The 17,170-nt window shown below is 43.1% G+C and overlaps 1 protein-coding gene across 1 annotated transcript; it reads right to left on the reverse strand.

Annotated features, from left to right (window-relative positions):
• Positions 1-683: 683 nt before the first annotated feature.
• CDCA7 (cell division cycle associated 7) lies at positions 684-12,551 on the reverse strand. The gene is made up of 10 exons (XM_052636176.1): positions 12,531-12,551; positions 9,178-9,303; positions 8,521-8,757; positions 5,597-5,833; positions 5,216-5,293; positions 4,165-4,365; positions 3,459-3,596; positions 2,334-2,483; positions 1,808-1,944; positions 684-714 (listed from the first exon to the last, which is right to left on the reverse strand). Exons 1-10 carry the CDS (start codon positions 12,549-12,551, stop codon positions 684-686), a joined length of 1,356 nt encoding a protein of 451 aa, XP_052492136.1.
• Between the last annotated feature and the right edge of the window lie 4,619 nt (positions 12,552-17,170).

Consider the following 17,170-nt stretch of genomic DNA (forward strand, 5'->3'; position numbering starts at 1 on the left):
CTGTCCTCGAACCTTCATGTTGTGACCGTGTGGGCCAGATGCACATGGCAGAGGAAACCAGCAGCAACTAAGTCTCAACTGTGACAACTTGAATCACGAGCAAAATACACGAAATAGTCTCCTCAGAAGCCTCCAAAGTCATATACTCCACTTGCCAACAATCACCGAATTTTTCCACATGGTCTTACGACTTTTGTGCCATGATGCTGCTAAAAAGGTTGACAAACGCTGCATCAGACCCAGTGTTTACATGTGAGCAAGTTGCAGGGACAGTCTCTGAAACTGGATAGAGGTAGTTACTGCTACTTCTGTGTTTCTAAGTGCTTGGTTTTATACGTGGACTCCAGGGCTATTTCAACGCCAATTAAATCCAACATGCTTTCATAAAACTGTCGTTCAAAAAGGATTCCCAAACTAAACGACAGAGGAGAATCACTGGAAATAAGAGAACGGCATGGGGCGAGGGCTGGGCAGAAAAGCAAAGGAGAAACTGCAGGAGGGCAGAGTACATCACTTCTGTGATGCCCAGACACACGTGCGCATTTAATGGCAACAACCTGATTTGCCTGTAAGACAGACTGAGCCTCAGAATTCTTAACCTGGGTTTCAATCACATGACAAAACTGAAGACTTTAACAAGGAAGATCTGCGAAGTGGAAGGCAGGGAGTGGATCTTCCAGTTATTATCCTTGCATTTCAAACTCCTGTTTTAGACTGAAAGAGAAGAGGGAACATGTCAGGATATAGTTTTTCGCCTAAGAATTCTCTTATAAAAACTTGATTCCAAAACACACACGCACCCCAATGTTCACAGAAGCACTATTTACAATAGCCAAGATATAGAAACAATCTAAGTGTCTACCGACAGATGAATGGATAAAGCAGATATGGTGCATATATACAGTGAAATACTACCCAGTCATAAAAAAGAAGGAATGAAATTATGCGATCTGCATGGACCAGCTGGATAGACCAAGAGACTATCATACTAAATTAGACAAAGACAAGTATCATATGATATCACTTATATGTGGAATCAAAAATATGACACAAATAAAAACTTACTTACAAAAAAGAAACAGACTCACAGATCTAGAAAACAAACATGGTTACTAGAGGGGAAGGGAGTTGGGGGGAGGACAAATCAGAAGTTTGGGATTAGCAGTTACAAACTACTATATATAAAATAAATAACCAACAAGGTCCACTGTATAGAACAGGGAACTGTAGTCAATAGTTTGTAACAAACTGTAATGGAAAAAATACAAAAAAGGAATATATTAACATGTAACTGAATCACTTTGCTGTATACCTGAAACTAATACAACACTGTAAATTAACCATATTTCTATTTTTAAAAAGTTACAAAAATAATAATAATCTTCTGAGAGCCTAATTCACTCCTTTAAAAATGTTTCTATTGAGTTGTAGCGTGCATCTTAAGTGCACAGCTTAAATTTTACACATGAGGGCCCACAAGCGTCACCACCACCCAGAGGAAGGTTTGCAAGGCTCCCTGACGCCCCACGTGCCTCTCCTGCTTTCCACGTGATTGCTATCCTGACTTCCACCTTCTCTTTATTAAGATAACAAAAATGAACAGGGGCAGGGTGTTTGGGAGAGAATGGACACATGTATACGTATGGCTTAGTCCCTTCACTGTTCACCTAACACAACCACAACGTTGTTAATCAGCTATACCCCGATACAAAATAGAGTTTAAAGTTTGAGGGAAAAAAATACAAAAAGTACTTCAGGAAAAAAACAATTAAGATTGGGGTGCAGAAGAGAGAAAAACCAGCCCTACCTTTTCAAGTAAGCATGCACGTTCCCAAAGCCATGGTACTTGGCTAAGTACACGAGCACCCCAGTTGCACACCGCCCATCTCGCTGCCGACAGAAGCTGCAGTTGCAGATCCCACGACACGGTGGGCAGTGCCAGTTCTGAAGGAGAAGCGTGAAAAGGCACCATTAAGCCAAACCTTACCACCCCTTACTTATCTACTCCTGTTTAACCTCCAAGGTGGGTGTCATCAATTGCATTCAGATCTTTTTTATTACTATTAAAGAAACAAAGACATAATGTGGTTAATGCATCACTTCCCTTGGGAAATCCCGCAGAAAAAGTCACACAACCATCACCAGTACGGGAACTAGAGAACGGACCTGCCCTGAACGGCCAGGTCCCGAGCGCTCCACAAGCGCTCACAGCTGTCCAGTACCGACGCTATGAATTCCTCTGCCTTTCAACTCTAAGAGTTCAATCTCTCTCTGCCCCTATCAGCTCACAGCTGACCCTGGAGCCTACAGGATCACCCCTTCAAGGCCCTTACTGGGTCAAGGAGAGCATCCCTGACTTCTTCACCGTAACGGTTTCGAAGGCAGGGGCCACAGAATTGACCTCGAACGCCCCAGCACTCTGGGTTTCTGCAGTTTGTCTTGGTATCGATAGTCTTCTGGCGGCACTGATGACAAGTTGACCCCTGCAAATAAGAAGAAAAATAGAAACACTACTCTTTGTAGAGAAAATCTTAAAGTCATTCTCTGGGAATCCCCCGGCAGCCTGGTGGTTAGGACTCTGTGCTTTTACTGCTGAGGACAAGCCTCACAACCAAAAAAAAATAAGAAAGAGAAATTTGACTACAAAAAAAATATTAAAAGAAAAAAAAAGAATGCCCTTTTTTGTGGGTAGTCTGACCTTTTCTCTTTGAATCCTACCTCACATCTAGATACACACGTATACACCAGGCCATGAAAAGTGTTGAGCATGGTGATTCCATTCAACTGGCAGATGCAACAGTTAATGCTATCAAAACTATCTCAAGAAAAGATCTTACGCAAAAGAAAGCTTGCCCAAATCTTGTTTGTCTTTAGCACGCCACCATATCCTCAGCAGAGAAGGCAATGGCAACCCACTCGAGTACTTTTGCCTGGCAAATCCCATGGACAGAGGAGTCTGGTGGGCTGCAGTCCATGGGGTCGCTAGGAGTCGGACACCACTGAGCGACTTCACTCTCACTTTTCACTTTCATGCACTGGAGAAGGCAATGGCAACCCACTCCAGTATTCTTGCCTGGAGGATCCCAGGGATGGGGGAGCCTGGTGGGCTGCCATCTATGTGGTCACACAGAGTCGGACACGACTGAAGTGACTTAGCAGCAGCAGCAGCAGCATATCCTCAGCACCCATCTATGTAGGCACACATTAACAGCTACTTAGGCTGAATGAAATCAATTTCTAAATTGAGAAAAGACTTAATGCTACTGAAGATTTACCTAAGCAACTACTACTACTGCAAACTTACTAACCAGGCTAAATCCCAAGGATGCTACAAAATTCTCTTTTCTTACATGAAAAAAATACCCAGGCACACATCCCATGCGCTAAGACCATTAGAACATGAGCAAAATGCCTCTCACAGACGGGGACATGTACAGACATTATTTAGAGGCTCTGACCAATGAACGGTTATAGATCTTCTCTCGGGAGTTGCTGCAGATGTTCTCCAGCTCTTCCTCCGTAATTTCGTCCACCGGGCGAACGACATGGGGAAGGGTCATGGGTCCGGGGCGACGACCTCGGGGCATGTCATCTTCCTGCATAACAAGAATCAAGGAACAGCGTCCTTCCTGGCTCGCTTTCCCCAGCTCTGACTCTTAGACCTTTGCTTTGTCACTCCTTCACAGAGAACTCAACCTGGAAATCGGTCTTGGAACTTACGGAGAAAGGGGATTTACTAAGGATCACAGAACAACATTACTGAAACAACTCCTATAATTAAGAAAAGCCCAAGAAAACTTTTTAATTCTCTTGCCTGCTACCAAGAGCCAGCAAAACAAGCTGATGTGACCTTAGCCATTGTGGACGGTCTGAGAAGGCCATTTAATACAGATCCTTGGGGACCGCCCTGGTGGTCCAGTGGCTGAGACTCCACATTCCCAACGCAGGGGGCCCAGGTTCAGTCCCTGGTCAGGGAGCTAGATCCCACATACTGCAACTCGGAGTTCGCATGCCACAGCCAAATTAATTAATTGATTTTTTTAAGTTAAAAATATACATGGATCATTGGTGTTGAAATTGTACGTGCTCCCATCCTCTGTCCATGATCCCTGGACCCACAGAAGATGACAAACAGAGGAGCAGGCACAAAAGCAGAGAACTCACGTTCATGTAGCCGACCATGGGCTTCCTCTTCCTCACCAGCATGTACCTGTCTTCCTCTTCCTCCTCCTCCTCCTCTGTGGGCAGGGCCATGAGTGACCCAAGGACCCGGGACCTAGACCTTGTGAGCGGACGAGCTCTCCGCTCAGGATTTCTCCTGCAGGCGACACCTGGAAATGTGCGCCTCCTCGGGGTCTTTGGACGCTGAAACACAGAGGATGGACCCACTTATTCCAAAATGACAAGCGGCAGCTTCTCCTGAGGCAGGTTTTCCCATAAGTAAAAGGAATGCTCCACTTGCCATTTTCCTTCATCCTTTGTGTAATGCATGGGAAATGAGCCCAGAAATAATACAGCCATTGAAATTCAGCTTCTGTAACACCAAGCCCAGTTTCTCTCAAACTCAGGGATGACCTGTTTATTCTTGATTTGATAAAGACGTAAGGAAAAATTCTTGTTTTCTTAAAAAAAAAAAAACCTTTTCTACAATATCTTGTAAGTAGCACAAGCTTAGCTCCTCAGAATACAATCACATATATTAGGCCATGACTTGGTTTAAGAAATCGTTTCTTCTTTTTTTCTCATTCTCAGATTTTAAAAAGACAGATTACCATGCCAGGTAGAAATGTTCCAAGGGCTGGAGTTACAGAAAAAACAACTTGCGATTTTTCTTCCCTATCCCTGAGGGGCTTAGTTTATTTGAGTGGGAGGGAGAGAAATAACCAATCAAAAGGCATTTGAGGAATTACTCTGACAGTTCAGTGCTTAAGACTCCATGTTTCCACTGCAGGGAGTGTGTGTTCAATCCCTCGTGGGAGAACTAGGATCTCACATGATACGTAGTGCAGCCAAAAAAAAGGGGGGGTGATTTGAGCATGGGGTAGAGGGCCCACACCTGGCCTGGGGTGCAAGGAAGAGGTCCCAGAGATCTTTTAGACTTCCTCTATCACCTCTGTCTACAAGATCACACAAAATAACAAAATCGGACTTTAAACTATCACAACACTTCAGACCTACCCCAAACACCATTCTACACACAAATATTTATACTTACTGAACTGGGGCCCGGCAGGGAACGCCTTCCAGGGAAGGAGCCAGGGAAGCTTTCTAATTCTGACATGAGTTTTGCAAGCTAGAAAGGGAGGAAATTAAACAGAAATTATTGGTTTACAGTAACTGCTGTAAACAAGCAAATTCTAGAAATCACAGCAGCACGACTCAGAGTTTGCTTCCCCTGTACATTTCCCAAAACTTTCACAGACTGAAAAAACAGGAAAGTTAGAAAAGGGAAAGAAATACATGTTGAAGCATATGTGATGACATTTTCAGAGCTACGTGGAAAACAGTTCTTAGGACACGGATATAAGCAACAAGTGGCTTAGAGAAATGCTGGGAAGGGTCATCAGTTCTGACACCTTCAAAGTCAGATACCTACCATTGCTTTGTTTTGCTTTATATTTAAAGCCCTTTTCTCCAAGAAATTCATGCCACTTTCATCTTCCGAGTCAGAATTGGAATCGGTCACAGAATTCTCTGGGGGTTCAGAGGGCACTGTTCTTTTGTTGGCTGCTCCCCTGGTGCTTCGAGTGGGAAACTTCATGGCCACGCGGAGAGGTCCCGACCGCGTGCACTGACTGCGGGTCCGACAGCCCTCGCGGTCCGCCTGCAGCCTCTGGTCAATCAGAACAAGTGAGGTATTAATGACTTGCTGACTGTCACACAGTCCGCAAGAGTGTGACTACACAATGCCTTTGGAACAAAAGACACTTGCAAATACATTTGCACTGAACGCTTTAATTGTCAAGTTTAACTGGCGGCTCTGAGTAACAAAATCAGGAATTACTAATAAACACAACAACCTGAGGGCCAATTAACTAGGAGCTTTCCTGGGACACACTGTACTAAGCCACAGTCACAGCCTCTAGGACGGTGGTTCTGAATCATTTTTTAAACTGAAAAATGCCAGCTTCTTTTTTCAGTTCTTTAAAAAATAGAATCTTGATGTATTTTAAAAGAATTCCCCTAGAGACAAATATATGTTCTCTCATGATTTCCACACTTATGGTAGTATTAAACTATATTAAAGATGTCTCAATGCTCTAATCTACTTTTAATATACATAACATAAAATTTACCCCTTTAACCATTTGTTTTAATTTTTATTGGAGTATAGTTAATTTACAATGTTGTTACTCTTCAACCATTCTTAAGTGTACAGTTGAGTGACATTAAATAGGCTCCATGTTTAGCAACGATTATCACCACCATCCATCTCCAGAAATTTTTCATCTTCATAAACTAAAACTCTATACTTATTAAACAATTACTCCCCCAGAACTCCTGGCAAGCGTCATTCTACTTTCTGTCTCTATGAATCTGACTACCTCTCTCGAAATCTCAAGGACAGAAGAGCCTGGCAGGCTACAGGCCACGGGGTCACAAGAGTCAGACATAACTTAGCAACCAAGCAACATTAACAACAACTCTCTAATCCATTTTGTGTAAGCATAAAATTTTTTAAATTTCAGATTCCAAAAGTAACGTTTCCGTCATTTAAAATGTATTAATGTTGGCCACCGGGGAAAAAAAATCAGAATCACGAGATATCACTTTCCACCTACTAGCAGAGCCAAATAAACAAGTATGGCAAGGATGTGGAAAAACCAGAACCTGCAAACCCTGGGAGGAGTGTAAAATGGGGCAGCCACTTTGGAACAGTCTGGCAGTTCCTCAAAAGGTTAAACATAGTGACTGTATGACTCAGCAATTCTACTCTTAGGTGTATATATATATACTCAGGTGTGTATATCCACACAAACACTTGCACATGAATGTTCACAACAGCATTATTCAAAATAGCCAAAAGGTGCCAACAACTCAAACATCCATCAGCTGATGAATGGATACATAAAACGTGATATAGTCTGAATATTTATAGCTGAGTATTATTCAGCAATAAAAAGATACAAAGTAATGGCACACGGAAGAACCTCAGGAACATCATGCTAAGTGAAGTCGCAAAAGACCACATATTGTTTGGTTCCATTTATATGAAATGCCTAGAACAGGCAAACCTAGGAGAGGAAACAGACTGGTGGTTGCCAGGAACTGAGGGTACCGGGAAAGGATGAGAAGTGACTGCTGATGGAAACAGGGTTTCTTTTTGGGGTGATGAAAACATTCTGAAATTGACTGTGGTGACTGTTGAAAACAAACTAACAAAAAAGAGAGAAGTAAAAAATACCACCCATAAAGTCCCAAAATGGAAGAAGCGTTTTTTAACATTTCAACAAACTCATTGCTTTTTATAACCTTTATGTTATTTTTAGTGTGCAGATTGAGAGAACATAAAATGACAAAAAAACTTTTACAAATCCTTAAGCCTTTTAATCGATTGGCATTTTCTCAGTCGCAACAAACAGCATCTACAAAGAACTGAAACACTGCCCAGAAATGAATCAGGCTATAGACAATGTTTGAGTCATACCCAGATTCAGAGAGCAGTGCTGCCAATAACTCCAATGTGCACTGATTCAGATCAGCATCACCTCTTAAGAGAAAACATTACACTATCATGAAGTTACGTCATGATAAAACACTCCCTGGCCAGATGTTCTCACTTATATCAGCGCCACCCGACTGTGGTCCCAGGCAGTGGACCCGTGTCAGACCACAATGAGCTGAAGAGCATGCACCCGAAACACACTTCCTTTGTTGAGAAAGTGTTGCTAAGAGGAAAACATGCACAGAAGTCAACAGCATGCTCAGATAAGAGTGGGACTGAGGCGCATCCTTGGCAGCAGCGTCCTGAGCAGGACAATAGAGGTTAAAGGTAAGACAGCAGGCGTAAGAAAAGCCAGCGAAGGAGCAAGAGCAGAAGCAGGCAGGGCCCTAACTGTCATTACCTGCACTCAGGCTCCTGCATGTGAGTTATCACAGGCTTTCCAGGTGCAGGTATAGATCCACTATGGGAAGCAACGTTTACTGAAGGCCTTCTCTATGTCAGGCCCTGGTCTGGGCACTTAAATGTCACTGGAGCTCATCTTGAGGACATCTCTGCTTCCTCTGATTGGGCTTCCTTTCTGTGGCCACAGAAATCTGCATGCTGGCCAATTGTTTCTTACAAGTTTCTAAGATTTTCAGAGACTACAAAAATCCTTAAGCCTTACTATTAGAATTACATTAGCAAAAAACTGCTTTAAGACATGAAGAAAATACTCTTAAAACTTTCTTAAAAGATCAACAAAACCTTCTGGCATGACTAAAATGAAAATCATAAGGAAAAAAGATTTTTAAGCAAGTATGTCATGCCTCTAAATGTACCTTATTGCTTGATATTGGTGAAATTCTCAAACTCACCATTCCATCCTGTATCTCACTCTCTGAGAAACCGCAAAACGATTCATCATCAGAGTCGCCATGAAAAATACTGGCCAGTTCGTTAGTGACATCTGGCCTTGATTTCTGTAAAAATCCACAATGGTCTAACACATCTTGCACCTCACTTTCTGAAAAGCCGCAGAAAGATTCATTATCAGAGTCCTCATAAAAAACATTTGCCAGTTCTTCACTGATATCTGACCTGAATTTAGGTTTCTGTAAAATAAATAAATAAATGTGGTTGTGCATTTTTTTTTTCCTTTTTGAAGAACCAATTTTCCATAAACCGTGCAGAGAGCAAATCACATTTACAAGTGCACTACAAGAGAATAGCTTTTGTTACAAAGAAAAATGGTTCAGAGGTTTACAAATGATTTCTGAGTTGTTATGGCAAATCATCAGGCATGTTAGGTTAGGCGACATTTCAAAAGGATAGAATAAGTAGCTAATCTACCTCCAACAATTACTACCTAGAACCACAGCAAAAAGTGAAATGAAATTACAGTGCATACTGTATTTTCGTAACAGCTGTATAGAAATGTAGGCAAAAAGCAAGCAGTTTTAATCATGCACAAAGCATTTGGGGCATTTTGAGCACTGCAGACTCCATTCTGTTTATTCTCAGGCAGCACTTACTGTGTTTGCAAAATTATCAGAAGCAAAGCTGTCACAACTGTCATCAGAGGATGACGGGGTTTCCATGGAAATCAACTTCACATATCTGAATTTCTTGAAGTTCTTCTTGGCTCTGCAATCCTTTTGCTGCAAACGGAAACGGCCATACTATTAAATGGGATGCTTGCTGCAGAATCTAAAGAAAGGTATCATTTTTGAGTTGAGTAGGTTCAAATAGCGCAGAGGAGGTATGTCCATTTCTTATATCCTACAAAGAAAAAGGAGGGTTTGCAATTGCTACAAAATTTTCCAAAATCAGGTAAAATCCTAAAGAGATCCCTTTGAGGGAACACTGGTATCAATTTATTCAAATACCTGTGGAATTACCCTTTAACCCACCTTAAAAACTCCCAAACTCTTAACATTATACTGAGCTCCCAAGGCGTTAAATGCTAAACTGCTAAAATCTGCCCTTTAAAAAAAAAAGAAAGAAATTAGACTGTACTTCAAAAGTACAAAATCGTAGAGTGATTTCTTTCCCTCAGCCAAAATCAAGCTAATGAGGTCTTTCTAAGTAAGCTTTGGGCTCTGTACTGTGATGCTAATTTCTCAAACCTCAAATCCTGGGCAGCACCTCTACTTCAAGAAGGCAGACTTTCAAACAGCCCTTGTGCCAATCAGGAGGGGAACAGTGATTTCTGCACAAGTCTTTACAAATCAAATATATCAACCCAGTGAACAAATGAACAAGAACCAAGTTAAAGGTCAGTCTTCCAAACCCAGGTAGAATGCCCAATTCCACTTCAGGGCTCTATTAGGCTGGCCATTCAGCTCTTTCTGTAGTTTCATTGCTGCACAAGTCTTAAGTTTTTACAAGCCCTTTTATTAGACACATATGCCCTATGGATATGAAAATGCTTCTTTCCTTCATAAACAATGAATTGCCTGGCACCAATCATTAGAATATGCAACTGACATCTACTTCATGTAAAAAAGATAGTAGTTTCTACCATTTCCTCATATTTAATAATAAGAGATTTTTTAAATGTTGTGCAGTCGCTAAGTCGTGTCCAACTCTTTGCAACCCATCAAATGCAGCACGCCAGGCTTCCCTGTGCTTCCCTACCTCCCAGAGTTTGCTCAAACTCATCATGTCCATTGAGTCAGTGATGTTATCTGTCTCATCCTCCACCATGCCCTTCTCCTCCTCTTGCCCTGAATCTTTCCCACCATCAGTCTTTTCCAGTGAGTTGGCTCTTTGCACCAGGTGGCCAAAGTACTGGAGCTTCAGTATCAGTCTTTCCAATGAATATCATTACTGTTGTATTACTTCCTATATTTCTCATATCTGAAATATGGCCATGGAATAACAGAAGTGACTCCATACACTGAAAACTTCAAGAAGGCAAGTTCTGCTATGGGTCCTGCAAAATAATGCCAAGACGTGAGGTGTAGGGGGAACATAACTTTCTGATCTTCTTTCTACACCTAACGTTACACATTTCTCTTGAAAATAAAATTATTTTCATGATGGTGGAACCCAACCACCCAGTCAGTGCTTCTCAACAGACTCCATTCAATCATCTTAGGAAGTTTTAGTCTTGTCCTTTTAAAAATCATGAAAATGTGATAATAGGTAGAGGTACTACCTAATAGCGGAGGTCTCAGAAACTCCCTATTTTCCAGATGAACAAATTAAAAGTACCAGGTAGGTGAAATTAGATTGCCCAAGATCACAGGGCTGGAAGGAGTCTGCAGTCTCCTAAAATAGCTGTGCTCCTCACACTGCTGCAGGAATTATCACCATTTCCGGTGGCTCAAAGGAAAAGAATCCTCCTGCAATGCAGGAGCCCTGGGTGAGGGTTCAATCCCTGGGGAGGAAAGATCCCCTAGAGGAGGGCATGGCAACCCACTCCAGTATTCTTGCCTGGAAACTCCATGGACAGAGGAGCCTGGTGGGCTACAGTCCATAGGGTCGCAAAGAGTCAGACAGGACTGAAGCAACTTATTAGCACGCCCGCCCTCCCGCAATCATCAATCTACCTGCCTGCAGTCAGAGGCACAAGACTGCCTCAAGGTAGGTATTCTATTGGAAGCTTTCAGGGAAATAATTGCTGAGCTGGGCGTTAACAAGTCAGCGCATGCGAAGTTAGTTAACAGGCAAATGTATGCTTGGAGAATAAGACAGAAAGAAAACACAAATGGTCATGGACTTTCCTGGCAGGTAGGTAATAACAAATACCATTCAACAGGTTTTTTTTATTTTTTGTGCCAGGCACTAAGCAATTCCTTGCAACAAAGGTGGAAACTGAAGCGTAGAGTTGTGAAACAGATTATTCAAGTCCCATGATGGCTCAAATTTGAACCCAGGGATGTCAGATTCCAGGTCCTGCTACATGTGGTTTTCTTCATCCTGAAAGCCAATGTCAAGGTCCATTCGGGAAGAGCTATCTCTGAAACTACGCCCCCAACACGCCCTCTCCAACCCACTCCCGGAGTACCCCAGCCCCCTCACGTGGGCCCCTTACCCCTGCTATTTATTTTAAGCTTGTCATTTTCTTCCTCTTCACCCAACCCCCCACCCTCTAACCTCTCCTGGGGCAGACCCTCCGTTCCGGTTTCCGTTAGAGTAAACAGTAACGTTCCATGTTCCATTCAGGGCTCCGTCCTGTTGCTGCAAGAAAGGCTGGGGGATGGGGAAGGGAATGGGAAACGAGCAAATGGTCGGCAAACCGATGAGACCACCATTGCACTAACCACCTCCTGTGACCGTAAGTGCCCTCTCAAGTGTGGGCAACCCAAGTTCTAAAGAGAGAGGTTTTCAAGACCTTTAAACTCCCAACCCATCAACTTTCAGCAGTTAGATGCGCCTGCCAGCACGGCCAAGGGAAAAACAAGCAGGAAGCCAGCGCCCAGGAGGATGCGTTACTAGACATTCATCCTCCCTGGGCTGCGCACGGGAAAGGTCCGGGAGGCTGCAGGGCAGCACCCTCCTCCACGTCCCGCTCCCCTCCGAGCCCCGAGGGCAGGGTTCGGACCAGCAGACACAATGGGGGACCGGTCCGCCCCTGCTGTCCGCAGCACATGTGTGCCTCGGACGCACGTGGCCTTGAGCTCCCCCAGGCTGCAAAGCATCCTGCAAACCTCAAACCTCACAACTCTCTGACCGCCCGCGCGCCGGGTGTCACGCCCGCTGGACACAGTGCCTAGTCTCCAAAATACCCACAAGTGCACAAAATCTGGGGCTTGCCTAAACGGGTGCCGCCCAGGACTGCCACCCGTTGATAAGGGCACTCCGCCGGCGAAGTTGGAGGGGTCAGCCCGCCCCCAGCACCCACCGCGCCCATCCCGCGCCTTAGCCCGTCCAGCCTCACCCGCGCGCGGCGAGCGTCCATGCTGGCGGCCGGCGCTGGAGCGGGGAGAGCTGAGCAGCCGCGCGCACCGCCGTCCCACAGCGCAGGAGCCGGAGCCCTAGCCGCGCGGGCGGGCGGGCGGGGTGTGCAGAGCCGGGGCCGGAGGGGCGGGGCGCGGCCGACTTTCCCGCGTTGAGGCTCAGGTCCTGCCAGCTTTGGTAACGGCCCACCCGCATAAGACCCACTCGGCCCCGAGAAAAAAGCAGACCTTCCAGATACGCTAAAGTCCAGTAATAGTCTTGCAGTCCGCTAAGATCCGCCTTGGAAAAGTACTGCCTTGGAAGCTCCGGGACCTCTTTCTTTACATAGCTGCACGGTCCCTACAGAATGGCGCGAAAATGGGTCAAATTGCCCCGGGGATAGCAGTCTAATTTGCATGAATTCTGGGGCTGGGGTGGGGAAGCGGGAGACAGGGGGTAATGGAGAGCGGTGCCAGCCTCCGCACTTAGCACTTTCCCTGAGGCGTGCGGTTTACATCATTTAAAATAAAAATCAAAGACTGGAGCACGAACTCCCAACAGCCCAGACACTGTCCCACGATATAGCAAGCACCTCTTATCTGGTAACCACACCATTATCTAAAGTAATAAAATGAGCTAAATCCCTTATCTTTCTTTCCAGAAAGCACGGGAAGTTCTTTTACATAAGACTTGTGATTTTTAAATAAGAAAGGTCTGATGTTAGTTAAGACTTAACTATGGGATAATAAAGTCTAGAGATCATAGAAGAAAAGAAGCTAAAGACTGTAATAATGTGATTTGGGGCTCCTTTCTTCTGTCAAAATTTGTAATCACTTAAGTCAGAAAGAACTTGAGATTTTTCATGGCCCTTTGAATCGAACCTGACATTACAACGAGATCAAGTGTGAAGCTTTAAAACAAATGTATGTAGAGAGTAGGAAAAAAAAGTTGCTTTGAGAAGAAAAAGTTAAATAAATTGGATTGCTTTAAAAGAGGCTAATTGTAATCTTAGATTTTAAAACAAATGCTTGAAATGAAACATCAGTTTTCTCCTTCCCTACTTCTCTTGGGAATACTTCTTTGCAGGAAGAGATGAACATACTGCTTCCTCTCTGGGTGTACTGAAGACAAAAGCTTGTGAACAAGATGTAAGAGAATGTGGATTGGAAAAATTGGAGGGGACTTGCTGGGAGTCTTCCCACTCCGTGGTCACTGTGCCACAGTGCCAGGGACAAAGAACTCCTGGTCTGGAAGGTAGGCGCCGAGAGGTTGTTGGTCTGTCCTTCGAAATTCCTTGGCAGTAGTGGGCCCTCGATAAATATTTGTTGAGTAAATAAATGACTGCATGAATGGTGAATGAACTAAAATTGTCCTTAGTGCTGTGTCCTTGGAAATGCAATCTGTGCCACTAAAATCAAACATATGAGAATTTGGAATTGCTAAACTAAGGACGGGAAAGATTAAGTCACTTTGCCTACTGGTTCTGGAAAGGAGGGCTTTCCTTGTGGCTTAGTTGGTAAAGAATCCGCTTAGTTCTCCAGGGGCACTATAATATAGTTTACATTATTTTTTTAGGTTAAGATCACTGGGCTATTCTTTTTAGTAATCAGGAAAATGCAAATTAAAACATAGTTTCACTCAGACTGGCAAAAAAATTTAAAGGCTGTTAAGACCATGTGTTGGTAAGGATATGAGGAAATCCCTGCAACGATGTTATTAGTGTAAATGTTTCACTTTGGAGAGCAATTCAGGAATGTTCAGCAAAACCACTTACAGGTATATACTCTAAAACAAAGTTTTTCACACTGTGAGTTAGAACCCATTGGCAAATTTTGAAATCAATTTCATGGGTTGCAGCTAGCATATTTTCTTTCTTTTGGAAATAGAATTTAAAAAATAAGAGTAGTATATTGTTTCCTGAAACTCTTGTGCCTGTCTGTGTGTATGCTGTATAAAATGTGCACTTCTTATTGTGCTTCACCATCGACAAGTTTCCAAGACACTGTCCAGGAGAAGGTGCATTGAGGCTTGTACTGGTGCTCCCTTGTTTGTTTGTTCAGCTGAGGCTTGCCAACATCTGTAACACTAGGCACTATTCTGAGAACTAGGGCATAAAGCCCAGGGAGTTTACATTCTAGTGGAGGAGCGGAACTAAACAATAAGATGATTTCAGATGTGATCACTTCTGAGAAGAAACTGTTAGTTGCTTAGTAGTGTCCAACTCTTCGTGACCTCATGGACTATAGCCCACCAGGTTCCTGTCCATGGAATTCTCCAGGCAAACGTACTGGAGTGGGTTGCCATTTCCTCCTCCAGGGGATCTTCCCAACCCAGGGATCAAACCCAAGTCTTCTGCATTGCTGGCAGATTTATTACCATCTGAGCTATCAGGGAAGCAAAGAGCAGAATAAAGGGATAGGAAATAAAAGAGGTACCAATTCAGATAATAGAAACAGGAAAGGAGGTGTTATCTGATCAAAAACCCAAACAAAGACAAGGGAGGGGAACTTCAGTGGCTGAGACTCCATGCTTGCAAAGCAGAAGACCCGGATTCGATCCCAGGGAACTAGATCACACATACCACAACTAAAGATCCCATATGCCACAACTTAGACTTGGTGCAGCCAAATAAATAAATACATTAAAAAAAAAAAATAGGAATCCATAGGGAGATGAAGGAAGAGCTGGCATAAGACAGAGTGAACAGCTAGTTCAAAGGCTCTAAGGCAGTGAACAGAAGCTCAGCAGCAGACCATACTGAACTACAGAAAGGTAGAGAAAGAGAGGGCATGGGAGAGATCACATGGGGGCTCCCTGGCCATGGAAGAAGCTTGGACTTTATATCAGGTATGCGGGGAAGGATTCTGATGAAGAAAAGACCCAATCAGACTCCGTGAGCTGCGTGAACTATATACTAAATGGGAAGGGGAGAGCAAGAGTGAGACACTTAGGAACCCCTAAAAGAGAAAATGATGTTTTGGACTAGAGTGATTGTGGGATGAGGCAGAAAGTGGTCAGATTTTAAGATACATCATTTTGAAGGCAGGGCTAACTGGACCAGAGGAATAGACTGTTCATTCATAGTAGTGTTGTATACCATAGTAAGATATTACAAACAATCTGAATGGCCCTCAGAAAGGAAATGGAGACAGCAACAGTGGTATATTCATACAAGAGAATTTGAACAGTGTTCAAAGGAATGGCATAGCTTACGTGCATCAATGTAGGTAAATCTTAATGTTGAATGGAAGAGCAAATTGCAAACATTTTGGTAAAGGATACCCCTTATGCAAATTTTAAAAACACAAAACATACATAAACTATGAAAGTAGATAAAGACATGAGTGATTAGAATAGGATAGACGTTAACTCTAAGGAGGGAAAGATGGAGGACACGGGAAGATGAGGTTTTCCGCTCTATCCCTAATGCTTTCTTTAAAAATGAACGGTATGGGGACTTCCCAGGTGATCCAGTGGCTAAGACTCTGCGTGCTCAGTGTAGGAGGTCTGGGGTTCGATCCCTGGTCAGGGAGCTATTCCACGTGCCACAAGTAAAGATCCCATGTGCCACAACTAAGACCTGGTAAAGCCAAATAAATAAATAAATATTTTTTAAAATAAAAATAAATAGTACGAAGAAAAAATGGCAGTGTTCAATGTGAGTAGTAGATACATGAGTGTCTTACAATTTCACTTGTGGGCTTTTTTGTATCTGAAACATTTTATGATACAAAGTTTTTTTTAAATTTTGAAACAGTTGTCCTGTCAATCAAGACATATACTGTAGTGTTAAATATGCAGTCCTGGAATTTCCTTGATGGTCCAGTGGTTAAGAATCCACCTTCCAAGGCAGGGGACCTGGGGGAGAGGTGGTTTTGACCCCTTGTGGGGTAGGGGGAACAAAGATCCCACATGCCACAGGGCAACTAAGCCCATGCACTACAACTGGAGAAGCCTGCCCACAGCAAAGACCCAACACAGCACCCCCCAAAATATATATACACACACACACATGCAGTTATATATACATATGTGTGTGTGTATATATACACATACACACATGCAGTTATATATACATATATATGTGTGTGTATACACACATGCAGTTATATATACATATATGTGTGTGTGTATATATATATATACACACACACACATGCAGGTATATATACACCCACACACACATGCAGTTATATATACATATATATATGTATGTGTATATATATATATATATACACACACACATATGCAGTTCCATACAGGGTCCTATAAAAGGGAATGCCAGTTAGTCTTGTAATTTTAGCTACTTCATAAAGGTTTTAAGTCACTATGTTAATCATATACTGGTAAAATGTTCATTTTGAATGAAAGATGCAAATGAGTAAGAATGGAAATTCAATGAGCAGAGATGATGAGGTCACTGGCCAGAGCAACAGGTAGTAGGCACATACCTGACGTTGCATAAGCACATACCTGTCATATACAGACAGTATCTGATCCAAGGGCTGTAAATGCAGCAGGTCCTCAGTAACTACTTATTACCAACTAGAATGATTGTGGGAGGAATTTTAAATCTGTGAAACATTCTAAAATACCAATCTTCTGTAACAGAGCTTTGAACTCCTCAGGCTATTATGAACT

This window comes from Budorcas taxicolor, chromosome 2 (assembly GCF_023091745.1).
Source record: "Budorcas taxicolor isolate Tak-1 chromosome 2, Takin1.1, whole genome shotgun sequence".
Classification (NCBI taxonomy): domain Eukaryota; kingdom Metazoa; phylum Chordata; class Mammalia; order Artiodactyla; family Bovidae; genus Budorcas; species Budorcas taxicolor.